The sequence below is a fragment of the Doryrhamphus excisus genome, linkage group LG18 (assembly GCF_037039965.1).
Source record: "Doryrhamphus excisus strain RoL-2023G ecotype Guam linkage group LG18, RoL_Dexc_Guam_v1.1, whole genome shotgun sequence".
Lineage (NCBI taxonomy): Eukaryota > Metazoa > Chordata > Actinopteri > Syngnathiformes > Syngnathidae > Doryrhamphus > Doryrhamphus excisus.
The window spans coordinates 17,763,162-17,776,595 of record NC_136374.1 but is presented as its reverse complement, the minus strand read 5'-3'; the positions used below and the strand labels follow the sequence as shown (position 1 = coordinate 17,776,595).

Sequence of the window (13,434 nt, the reverse complement as noted above, 5' to 3'; positions counted from 1 at the left end):
TAATATTTCTAGCAGACACCCGTATAACACCTGTAATATTTCTAGCAGACACCCGTATAACACCTGTAATATTTCTAGCAGACACCCGTATAACACCTGTAATATTTCTAGCAGACACCAGTATAACACCTGTAATATTTCTAGCAGACACCCGTATAACACCTGTAATATTTCTAGCAGACACCCGTATAACACCTGTAATATTTCTAGCAGACACCCGTATAACACCTGGAATATTTCTAGCAGACACTCGTATAACACCTGGAATATTTCTAGCAGACACCCGTATAACACCTGTAATATTTCTAGCAGACACCCGTATAACACCTGGAATATTTCTAGCAGACACCCGTATAACACCTGGAATATTTCTAGCAGACACCCGTATAACACCTGGAATATTTCTAGCAGACACCAGTATAACACCTGTAATATTTCTAGCAGACACCCGTATAACACCTGTAATATTTCTAGCAGACACCCGTATAACACCTGTAATATTTCTAGCAGACACCAGTATAACACCTGTAATATTTCTAGCAGACACCCGTATAACACCTGTAATATTTCTAGCAGACACCCGTATAACACCTGTAATATTTCTAGCAGACACCCGTATAAACCCTGGAATATTTCTAGCAGACACCCGTATAACACCTGTAATATTTCTAGCAGACACCCGTATAACACCTGTAATATTTCTAGCAGACACCCGTATAACACCTGTAATATTTCTAGCAGACACCCGTATAACACCTGGAATATTTCTAGCAGACACCCGTATAACACCTGGAATATTTCTAGCAGACACCCGTATAACACCTGGAATATTTCTAGCAGACACCTGTATAACACCTGTAATATTTCTAGCAGACACCCGTATAACACCTGGAATATTTCTAGCAGACACCCGTATAACACCTGGAATATTTCTAGCAGACACCTGTATAACACCTGTAATATTTCTAGCAGACACCCGTATAACACCTGGAATATTTCTAGCAGACACCCGTATAACACCTGTAATATTTCTAGCAGACACCCGTATAACACCTGTAATATTTCTAGCAGACACCCGTATAACACCTGTAATATTTCTAGCAGACACCCGTATAACACCTGGAATATTTCTAGCAGACACCCGTATAACACCTGGAATATTTCTAGCAGACACCCGTATAACACCTGGAATATAACCTGTAATAACACCTGATAGATGAGCTGGAAACTGGGAGCAATGGGATGGTGTATTTAGTACACAGAAAGGTTGTTATTAACTTCTTAACAAATGAAATAAATGCTTCATTCATGACTGTCCTCATACTCCTCCTGGGAACTAAAACCACTCAAGTGGTCCTCTTCAAGTGTTGAAATCGAGCAGCCCCCCAACTCCCTCGGCACACACACGACTCCTTCTTTCGTCGTCGCTACCAGCGTCACCCCCCCGCCCCGAGGCAAATCCACCCCCGAGCCTGCGATCTCCTCCCCAGCACGCAGCCAACCGGCCACCCAAAACCCGCCGGCGACAGTGGACCTCCCGACACCGCTTCACAAACGCCGAAAGCCAAATCACCTTCAACCTCAAAGCCGTGCATCGCTTGCACTTAATGAGCAGCGATTTGCAGATCGGTACTGGGGGGGGGGGCTTAGCTGAAACCTGAAAGGCCGTGGATCTCTGGGACATCAGAAATATGAAAAAAAAGCATACCATGGGAAGTTAAACCCACGGGTACCTCACATCATTTCGGTATTCATGTGAGTCGGTCACTTGGAAAGAAAAGACAGCAGAAGAGTTGAAGCTGAAAGGAAGTTTGTCATTTGGATGTTTTGCATTTTGGAGAGGCTTTGCGTCCAACCGGATATCGGGTTAGTAGCTAAATATTTCAAGGGCAGAGAAACAACCTGTGCTCCAGTCTGACATCAGAGGATTGGCAACGCTATCAGTGGCGCGCACACACACCGAGCCCTTCATTTGCACGGGGAGACAAAAGCCCAATGAGGAGGAACAGCAAGGGGGCACGATAACCCTCCAAAGGGGCCAAGCAATAATTTGGGGGTTGTTGGATATGAAGGGGATTAGCACGGGAGCACGGGGAAGAGCGTGTGGCTGTAATCTGGCGTACAGGCAGGTGTGTGACTAAAACGGTGCGTTCGGGTGAGGTTTGCATGCTTCTTCAGAAGACGCTCCGGCGGCTGTGGATGGAGATGAGCTGATGTCAGGATGACGAGGGAGGGGCTGTTTCACGCTCTTCGCATGGACGAAGGCAGATTAACTTTTTACAGCGGCAGCAGCCGACAAAAGAAGGAAAGGGAGGATTAAAAGAGAAGTGAGACTTGTTTACAGAGTGGCAGGGTCGTCGCCACGGGAAGACATGCTGCACCTTTTACACAGATTAGGGCGACTTCCACAAATACGCTTGGAGCAGCTCCGGCGGGGATCGTGTTGCTACGTTTTGGGGGTGTTTGATTCCTGGGGTGTCAATTAGCGAGGGAGCCTGGATGTATTGGGGAGACATTGATTGGTCGCCGGGACTATTACTTCTGAAGGAACAGTTAGTACACACGTGGCACAGTAAACAGGAATATACGTACTGGTTTGTGGTCATCTTTCACCTACAAACCAACAAAGATGCTGCCGTCATTCATCCCTGTGGGACACCGCAGTGTGTCTGTGTCCATCTACTCATTCACACACACACACACACACACACACACACACACACTGTAAAGGGGGCGTTACATACGTGCTGCTATGTTTTGGCTACGTACAAAAACGCGTAAAATGGCAAGAGACACAGATGTGACCCTCACGGCTTTTCAAACAGTAGACAGCACGCAAAGCCCGTAGGAAGAAAATTGGCGTGCAAATAATTTTCTGCATGCACGCAGAAAAATCTTGCATGCAGCCAGGTTGCAAGGGTGAGGTGGGGGGGGGTGTGCCTGAGTCACAAGTTTAAAAGTACGTTGCGTACATGGGCTCTTCCCGTGGTGGCCGATGTGCTCCTTCAGGTTCTGCCCCACCTCCATGGATGCACGGCAGCCGAGCGTCTATTAATGCACCTTACCCGACCACGTTGTGGTTCTCCCGGGTACGATAGCGGCGGTAGGTGGCGTAGGAAGCCAGTACCCCCATCTTGTAATTAGAGTGAGTGGGCTGCACAAGCCTGGTACGATGCCCACACACACGTCACAGCCTTACGTGAGTTGCACGCTAGCTAAAAGCTAAACACATATGTCAAGATGTAACTCCCGCTTAACGATTAACACCAAGTTAATTAAGGGGAATATTATTATTATTTTGCTATTTTAGCATGTATGTACGTATGCATTGCATGTGGTACAGTACATCACACTTCAACTTATAGGTGGCCATCCTTTTTAGCCAAATGGAAATTATGAACAGCATTAAGTGAGTGAAGAACACAGAGAAGCGGGGAGAGGCGGGGCGAGGTGGGGGGGGTGGCAAGGGCGGCAAAGAAGACCTGGATGAATGAAGCGCTGGATTGGAAAGAAAGGGGAAGAGAAGGGAAGAGAAGGAGGGAGATAGATAGATGGCTGCTTAATGCACAGTCCTTTTTATCTCTGGCATTCAGTCCTTCTCTTTCTTACTCCCTCATCCGCATGCAGGTCAGCTGCGAGTCGGGGGGGGGGGGGGGGGGTGGAAAGAAATGTCTAGGAAAGGGGATGGTGCCAGCAAATGCAGAGAGATAGAGCATCCTCCACTCTTCTGCCAATCATTCTCGCCCGTCAAGCACTGCAGGTTGCATGTGGGGGGGAACGGGTAGGGGGGTGGGGGGGGCTTCCATTTAACTTGAATGTGTAGAAGGTTTTTCTTCGTGGCCTAAAGGAGGCTAGTGCCAGGGACCAGATAAGGTCCGCTGTCCACCTGATGAGTCCTGCCGGAGGGAGGGACCAACAGATGGGAGTGTGGTGGGTGGGGGGTGGGGGTGGGGTCACAATTAAATATGGCAAAAAGGATCCAGAATTGAAGCAACTTATCATTTAATGCTCTTAAAATAAAAGATTTGTGGTCAAAGCACAATTGGTAAAATTAAACATTTAAATTATTTTTTTTGCAATAACAATAATACTTGTAATAACACTAAAATGTACTAGTATTATAGTATTATAGTATTACGTGTGCTGGTCACCTTCTTTGTCCATCATGTTCTGCGCGTTCTTGTCACCACTTTTCTTTCTATTTTGTACTTGACCTGCGCTGATTTGCGCCTCCCACATCTTTTCCTTTCCTGCGGTTCCCATCCATCACTAAGAGCATCAAATCATGCACCAGTCCCAACCTTGCAGCTCAGTCTTAACAAATGTAGCCGCTAAAATGGAAGCAACATTATTAAAACCACTGCGGCTCCTACTCTGGCTTTTACCGGGTGCAAAATATGAATGACGCATTAGTGTTAAGGTAAAAGGACACAGGTCATAATTTTTTAAAAGCACACAGCAAAGCATGCCTTTTATTTTTTATACCATCTCGTGAAAATACTTCAGGGTCACCGGCAAAGGGACATAACAAAAACAGTATATTTGATTAGGCTGCCAGGCTCTCCCAGACGCTGCTGTGAAATTCCGCCAAAGTGTCTGTCAGCATCAAACTTTCCGTTGATTTTCATTCGTACACCGCTACGTAGGCCTGACATTTCCAGGAGGCTAAAGCGGGTCTTGTGTCTATGTGAGGTTTGACCCCCCAGGGAGTGTGAAGAATGCCCCTTTAAGTGTTGTCTTGATACTCCTGAGATGGGAGGACATCTTCCCTACCCTACCATGCTCTACCAGCTCAACATGGTCTGGCTCTTATACTACACACTAGTTTTTTTTAAATGGACCATCTATTGACAGTTTGTACAGTTTAAAAATAAAACATTTGAATGATTTTGTATAAACATCTTGACCGCTTCCAGGTATAGGTAGCCCTGAACGGCCACATATTGGAACTAAGATGAACAACATGTATTGTCATACATGTGTGAAACTAGAGTTCAAACAAAAGAAATAGAATTAATGCAGAGAAAACAGACAGGGACTTGATTACAACAATGATGATTTCCCCTGAGAGGTAAAAGGAAGCACCTTGTAACCAGAAATGAAAGACAGAGGAGGCCACTAGCTGAGGAGGAATGGATGGAATGGAAGCGAGGGATGTATATTTCTTACCTTCTTTTCCAGTATCTCTAGTTGATCTTTGTAGAAGCTGGAAATGCTGGCCAATTCTTGTTCTTTCCTCTCCAGTTGTCTGGCCTTTGAGCGAAAGCAGGGCGAAGACAAAAGGGTAAGAACCTGAATCCTTGAATAATAAGCTGAGACGGGTAAATATTTACAATTTCACACTCCAAAAATAACAAAACCAAATGTAACATTTGAATACTAAATGGCTAAAATGGCACAATACAATATATTGTGTCTTCTATATTATTCACAATTCACAGGCAAACCGAGGTCATAACCGGCTGTACCACTTTTTGGCGTTCCCCCAATCACTGCGATTTAGTTTTGTTCCTGGTGACCACCAAGGAGTAAGACCTGGACACGTATGAAGGACCAGCCCTAAGAGCCCATACCACCGGTTGTGACCTTGGCTTTGAATGACAATACACAATGTATTATGTCTTTAAAATCCCTCTTCCCTCCTAAATTACGGGGAAAATCCAACTCTTTTGCATGTTTCAGAAAATACTCTCTACTCTCAAACTACCACAAGTTATACATACATATCATGTTTTACATCCTAAAAGTGCAGCACTATACTTGCCAGTTCTATTTTTTTTTCTTTACCAAATACACCTTTCTTAGCTACTACACCAGGAGTATATAAATATAGCTTATCCAAGACGTCTACCATCACAATATTGATCCTACAGCTGTCCCAAAATGAAATAAGAAATAAGAGTAAATATGCGCATCTATTGAATGTTACACAACTTACAACTAGCGGCTTGGCATGTAGCGGCGGCAGCCAAAGCCGGCGGCGTGATGTTGGCGTAAAGATGAGATGAAATGCTTTAACGTGGTCGCCGAGCCCAGCTTTGACAGGCAGCAAGATGGCTGAGGAAGGAGCCGATGTTTTAGGCCCGGCATAGCAAGCATGCAAGCAGAGCAAGATAGAGTCATTACTGTTCTCGCTGAAACACGACCGGGAGTCGGACTGGAGACACAAGCGTGCATGCACGGGGATGTTTTAATCAGTCTGTGTCGTCTTTCTATACGCAGCTACAACATCGAGGATGAACATTCATTCAGGATGGCTGGATGCAACACACAAACTATGGCTATTAGAATAAACGTCAGCACTAAAGAATATATTAATATTTACCATCTGGACTAAAGTTATGAATTTGACCTATCTTCTGTACTTATTCATGTAACATGGTTCAAAATGTCTTCATTTGATCCCAGTTAGTCACGAGCGTGTGACTTTAATGGCACACAAGCTGAGGACCATCATTTCCACTATTCATCTGTAAAGCTGTGTATTAATATGATAATCGTGCATGCTCTGCCACTCCGGAACAAACTGGGCGTAAACAAAGACGATGATGTGGGCACAGAATTGGAATAAAAGTGGAAATGCTTCTAATAAATGGCGTAACCGTAAGTGTACTAAATGTGCGGCCTGGCACACATACATCACATACATGGCAAATGTGACATCCATTGACACGGAAAGATGGCACGTGCTTTTTATTGCGTTCCCTGCTCTTTGCTGATAGGGTGAATACGAGCACGTAGAGATTGACATGACACTTATTGTAATCCAGTCTTATCCTAACTTAACAGGCATATGGATCCCAAAAGAACACATCTGCAAATCCTCATCCTGTGCTGCTCGCTGCACTTTTTTTCTTCCCGCAGCGGCTGTTTGATGCTCAAGGGCCGTGTGTGTATGTGTGTAAAATCACCTCTGCCAGCAGCACAGATGATGTGTAATTTTCTGGCTGAATACCTCCCAAAGTGTTGTTGTGTGGAATGGTGGTGGAAACACACTTACAGCCTCGCTTTAATGCACAATGAAAACATGACATTTGAATAGAGTGTGTGTGGGTGTCTGTGCACATGGGAGAGAGTGAGCGACGGAGAGTGGTGGAGGAAAAGAACAAGAAAAGGTGAGATTAAAAAAGAAGAAGAGAGCACAGAGAGACACCAGCAATGGCAGTCTTGCTTACCCAGGCATCTAAATCGGCAGGCTAGGAGAGAGAGAAGGAACGGCGTTGAGTGAGACGGCAAAAGAAGACATTGGGAAGAGGGAAATGAAAAAGGTGAAAAAAAGAGAAGAGTGGAAGGAAGGTACGGTCGTCCCTCACCACTCCGGGCTTCACTCGTGGATTTGATTTTAGTGCTTTTCGAGGCACCCAAAGACCTTGACAATGAAGTGAAGCCCTTATTCCTTCACACGCTGGTGGTGGTAAAGTACATCCGTAGTCACAGCTGTCTTGGAGTAATTTGGCGGAAACGTGGCTGCCAATTCGTGCCGACGGCTTTTCCGACCACCACCAAGAATTTGTTCACATTCATACATAAGCGTGGACGGCACTGGAGGTAAGGTGGCTAAGTGGATGAATACGGCCTATTATTAGTCAAAACATGCATATTTAATTCAGTAATTCGATTCACTATTTTCAAGCATGGCTAAATGAGGTAAACTTTAGTCATTTTGACAGCCAGTCACAAAATAATGCCACTATTATAAATGTGATAGTGTGGATATTGCATAATATTGTGCATTTTGGCCATGTCAAGCTTGGATACTGCAGGAGCGCCATATTAGTAAGGTCAGTAATTGATCTGTTGAAGTTCAGCGTACTGACGATGAGGATTCTAAACTACATTTTGGTAAGGCTTGATTATTGGGTTTTTTGCAACACTTGTTCAAAAGACAAAGCGGCCTCAACAAGGGGTGCTAAAACGAGAAGACTATACGCCACAAGATATGTGATGTAAGCGGATGTTTCATATCTGAGATGGACCAAGCACATCTTTGACAAGGGTCTTTAAGTGTGTTTCATTGGTTTTACTTCCTCATAGTAGCTTGTTTTACCTTGTATGACAGTTTCCAGAGTTAATTAGGAAAATTCCAGAACCTTCTTTGGCACATAATAAATATGTCAAACAGCAACATGTTACATTTTGTTTCCAGACGTCTGACGTCTGTATAAGCTTCCAAAAATGTTACACTCCATTTTCATCGCATCCAAAATGCAAATATAATGCCACATTAATAAAAGAACAAAATAATTTGTCACATTAATTCTTAATGCTACCATCTCGTTGGCAAATGGGTTCCATTACCTCCCACACACGCAATATGCTGCGGGTCTGAGTCTGCGCGTTGCAGCGTGTCAGCCACCTCCAACCCCACCATGTTTAACCTTCTGTCTCGCTTCTCTGTGATAACCGGCTTTGAACTAAACCCTCACATGTGGGAGAATGTGGGAGAACAATCCCACCCTTTAAGTCGGCATCCTCCGGAGACAAGTCCAATTCAGGTAATACAAAGTTAACAGGATCAAATAAACACCCCAGACTTGAAGCTCAAATATGCACCTGGTAATGGAGGCAAGCGAAGGCAGCGTTGGCTATTGAACTAATTTATGGATCAACTGTGGAGCTAAAAGGCCAAACATCTAGCAATAAAAAAATCCCTGAGCTATTAGCATCTATGTGCATACACAGCTAACAAGCCCCAAGACAGTTGCTGGTGAATGGATGTTTGCTATCTTTGTATCGACTTGCATATTGTGTATACGCTGTGCATCGCTTCATTTTGTACAAGAACGATGCTACTGGCCGGACCATTATTCTCCAGGCGCTGTTATGTAGGTCTTATCATATAATGCAATTCAAAAGAAATTAAAAGGGAATCTATTGTGCTGTTTCCATTTTTCTGACCTGTAAGTGTCGTGTTTTCGTGTTAAACAATGCCAAAGTTTCAGATATTACGTTTCCACATTTGGAAGTGAGCCCTGAAGGAATTTGAGATCGCTCTGAACGCTCGCTTTCAGAGATTTTTTTCTAACAAGGAGAATATGTGACGTCAATGTGATCTGCCCTTCCTTATATGGGCATGCCCAGATACGCTAGAGGCCTGCCCTCCCCCAAGCTCGGCTTCTCTGTTTACGGTGTTAGCAACGACTCCCAGGAAATGTTTCATTGGAGGCAAGCGTCAGAGGGTATACCAGAGTTATTTTAAACACGGGTACAACGTGTAATGACCATATTTCTCAATATACGCGGGCTTATCTTACCACTCTTTGAGTACACGGTAAGTCAATGGTCTCTAAACGGTAGCTTGTGAGCGACCCGATCATCCAAGAGTGATACCAATACCGATCATATAGATGCATGTTTAAACGTACTACTGGCTATGTTAAGGGTCACCAAAGGTTTTTTCATGTCAGGGCTAATTTTACAAAACCAAAATGGCACTGATCAGCGAAGCGGAGAGGCGTGATAAAGTATCTGCTGATATCGGCCAATACTGATCGGTGGCCAATTTATCGGAGGACATCTAATCCAACAAAATTAGAAAGCGGGGTTTGGCAGCTGTCTGGAAGTCCTTGGGAGCTCTTGGGAGTGTGACTAATCACAGTGGAGTGGGTGTGCCTGGTTACGGACCACGGGTGGAATAAATTAAAAACAGACAGTTTTGGAAATCCAAGGAAATACAGCTGGAATAGGTGCAGATTCTGGAAGATCTAGAAAGCTTTCTGTGTGGGTTATCTGCTTGTAAGAGTCCACTTTAAGGGCTGAAAATGTGAATAAAGTCCCTGGGTGAATGGTGTTGTTGATATGCCTTCATTGCTTACAACACAAAACCGAAATAACCCTTGCTCAGAAGTATAGCACCAGCACACTTTGGCCACACCAAGTGCTCCCAGTCCAGCTGTGGAATGGAACCAAAGGGGACAGAATGGAGCAGAATGTGACTTTAATGTCGCCGTGCCTCATAAAAACACCATTGTATTAAATGTAAATGCAGCAAGCCAGGTTATGTGTGAGGCATCTGTGTCGCTGTCTACGCCAGTCCAATTCAATTAGCGGCCAGTGGGCCACATGTGGCCCAGGAGCCATGCCCGAGTGGCCCAGAATGTGGGTCATCCAGAGCAGCAAAATAAACCTCGGAAAGAAATTAATTTCATGAGCCCTCAGACCATTTCTGTGAAAAGTCTTGCTGTAGTATATGACCATGAATGCAACACGCTGCATAACCTAGCAACATTCTACCTACGATGCACCGCTGTGTTATGAAAGTCATTCGTTTTCAGAAGAGGACAGCGTAACTGCTGAGTTTGCCAGCATCTTTGAAGCGGAGCTGTGGCACAAACGTGCGGGCATGCACGAATGGAGGGAGAGCAACGCCAACTTCCCTTCGTGTTTCTGGGGTTTTATCTGACAACAAAACTGAAACTGTGAAAGGACGCATGCTGGCCATCGTAGACGCGCCTTTTTGCTTCTTTCAGGAGCAAAATGACCATGAAAGGGATGAAAAATGTACGAGTGCTCCCTTTTTAGTCTAATTCCTAGGCACATATGTGAGTGAAATACTCGCACTATAGAACATATATATATATATATATATATATAATATATAGAAACCTTACAATCCTTATGTGAAGCATGAACACATATTTCTTTCCTTTTTCTGTGACATACATTATCTTGTACCGTCTCCCAGATGAGGGTTAGTTCATGGATGAACTTTATGTTTTGCTAGGGTTGCAACATCAGAGTCGCTGGATGCCCTCTCGTGTAAACAAACAGTTTGCCATGCTAATGTGTGTGTGTGTAAGGGACAAAGAGAGGCAGACGAGATTGGATGTTTTCCTCCCCGACGCTAGCTCACACGGTGACAAACTATTATCTAAATACTGCATTACGCAAATGTTACATTTGAATAAATGTTTGCATCGGGGAGATTTGGGTTTGGTTCCCTACTTGGGAGTCAGGAGAGTAGAGATGAGGAAAACTGTCCGGAATGATGATTAGCCAGGAGAATGTCACTGGCAGCACAGTTTGTCATGTCAAAGCCCGCTTTGGCTTTTTAATGGGGTTGAGGCTCGAGGGCTGGTTTGAGACTACCGTCTTCTTGGTCTACTGTGCACCTCAAAATCTTGTGGAAGGTTTTCTCAGCCGAGTGGACGAGTTATTGCAGCAAGAAAAGGAGACCGACTTCAGATTTCCCTCCATTTTTGTTTCCTGTTGAGTTGTAATGGACAGTTGTCCCAATACTTCTGATCATTACCGAGTGCATGTTCCTGTCACCAGGATGAGGGAAAGAACTGTCGACCCACAGCAGACAGCAGTCGGAGATAATGCATGGTGAACGCCATCAGCATATGAAAAAGTGAGATGTTGTAAATGAAAGAAGACAAAACCATAAAGTCAGACGATGACCGATGAGAAAAAGAAAAACCACAGGGACGCTGGCTTTTCCATTGGTTACGGCTTCTCATTTGTACACAAAGCGCTGTTGTGCTAAATTATAGTTGTTAGAACTCCACTCCTCCGACTCGTGAATTCCAAATGGTTCTCGGCGCGCTGGCTTCTAGACTATAGAAGATGGTCAACAGATGGTCAAACTGTGATGCGTCGGGGTGAAGCCAGTGAAAGCCAAAAGCACGCCCTGCCCACGAGGAAGACCAGATGAGAGCCCGCATCCCAGACCACCACCAGGGTAGTCACCCGCTTCTGCTGGTTGGATTGTGACTGTAATGGCTGACTAATATTTGGTGAGGTAGATGGAGCAAAATAATGATTCCAAAAAATCCCACGACTGAACTTTTAATGAGCGTTTCGGTACGTAACACGGGACGGCAACACGGCAATTTGCGTGAAGCTGGAAGGAAACCTTATTTTTCATCTGAACAATAGGTCCTGCCCTGCTGTCTCATTACATCGCCACCGCTCACTGATGGGAGATGTATTCCACTCCTACGCGTTTGTCCTTTGAGCCGACAAGATTTGTGGCGGGGTGCTCCCTCCTCGTCACAGTGCCGCACCGATCGAAATCTCGTCAGCCGGTGAGGACTCTCCTCGTCAGCAAATAGCATGTGATGGAGTGTGTGCGTGTACAAAGGGCTTAGCGGCATTAACATGATGAAAAAATGTCAAAGCGGTGATTAGAGGAGATGATAACAACCGATTTAACCGAGTGTGAATGTGTCTGGATTACCGTTACATTTTCCGTGTGCGTGCCAAAGTCCCGAGTCACGGTGTTAAACAACGCCATTACTGCGAATGGCTATGTCCTAAATGTGTACTTCAGTCTGGACTACCCGCTTCCCATCCCACGTATCCGTCTTTCCCTATCTCTTTGCTTCTTCCCCATTCTTGCTCCGTCTTTACTAACAAGCAGGTTCAGCCATCCACATCTATTATACCGTACGGCCACTCTCGGAGCCCTCTTGCCAGATGTTTCCAAGTACGTGCCGTCCCAGACGCTGCCTTACTACATGACGCTGCTGTGTTCTCTCTATGAAAGGCAAAACCAATACATTATCCTGCCCAAGTGTGGAACTACAGCATCCCTGGTGGGCTGCTTTTACTGTATTCACCTTTATGTTGACATGGACAGGCAGATTAGCCAGATTAGCCAGATTAGCCAGATTAGCCAGATTAGCCAGATTCCCACCAAGCAGCCCGATTCAGCTGGCTTCCGCTGGGTTCTGGGTCAAATGTGAACTAGTAAAAGGTATAATAACAATGATATCGATTAAATGATTGATTGTTTGGAATTGATTGAGGCAAAGGCCAGCTGTGGCATTAATGAAGTCTACTTTTATGAGCTTGTTAGTGGAAGAGAGATAAGACGTCAGTCAACGATTTATTGGGGAACTCAACTATTTTGTAACTTTATGTCATCACTGCCTGATGTACGAATCACCATTGCTGGAAAACACTAAATGTTACAAAAAAATCTAAATAATACAGATATATGGTTAACAGACGAAATGCTGCATATTGGTATTTCTTACCAATATCCAATGTAACAATAGACTCCAGCTCCAATTCCGTTATCAGCCAATACCACATGAACACACAACAGGCATTGCACAAACACACACAAACAAGGAAAGTTAAAGGTAAAGAAAGTTGTCTCAATAAAATAGTCATGAAAGAATCATGACCGCCAATCAACTAAAATAAAATGTTCTCCTCCTATCAACAATAAGACAGCTTTGTAATAGTACGTTCACCAGTAAAATAATAATGGCAATGCTTCAGTTTGGAAAGCTGCACATTTCTATGTGGCACAAACATCCATACGAGAATAAAGTCTAAAGAGTCTAAAGTATGAAACAAGCTGGGCTCATTTAGCACGTCTTCTTCCTGGCATGTGATATTTGAATAGAAGTGTTAGGGGAGGACGCCTGGCTCCCATCTGACTTCGCTTTGCAGTCATTGCAAATTGCATGTTTACATACT

General features: G+C 44.4%; 1 protein-coding gene across 2 annotated transcripts in view; it reads right to left on the bottom strand.

Moving 5' to 3' along the window:
- chchd6b (coiled-coil-helix-coiled-coil-helix domain containing 6b) overlaps positions 1 to 13,434 on the bottom strand; it is a 41,642-nt gene that overhangs the window by 23,991 nt on the left and 4,217 nt on the right. The window contains exons 5-6 of one of the 2 annotated variants that reach the window (XM_058054598.2): positions 7,176 to 7,196; positions 5,170 to 5,253 (exon numbers count right to left, since the gene is read on the bottom strand). In XM_058054598.2, coding sequence (XP_057910581.2) covers positions 5,170 to 5,253; positions 7,176 to 7,196 — 105 coding nt within the window. The remainder of the gene's footprint in view (positions 1 to 5,169; positions 5,254 to 7,175; positions 7,197 to 13,434) is intronic. The other variant, XM_078798577.1, reaches the window with a different exon arrangement.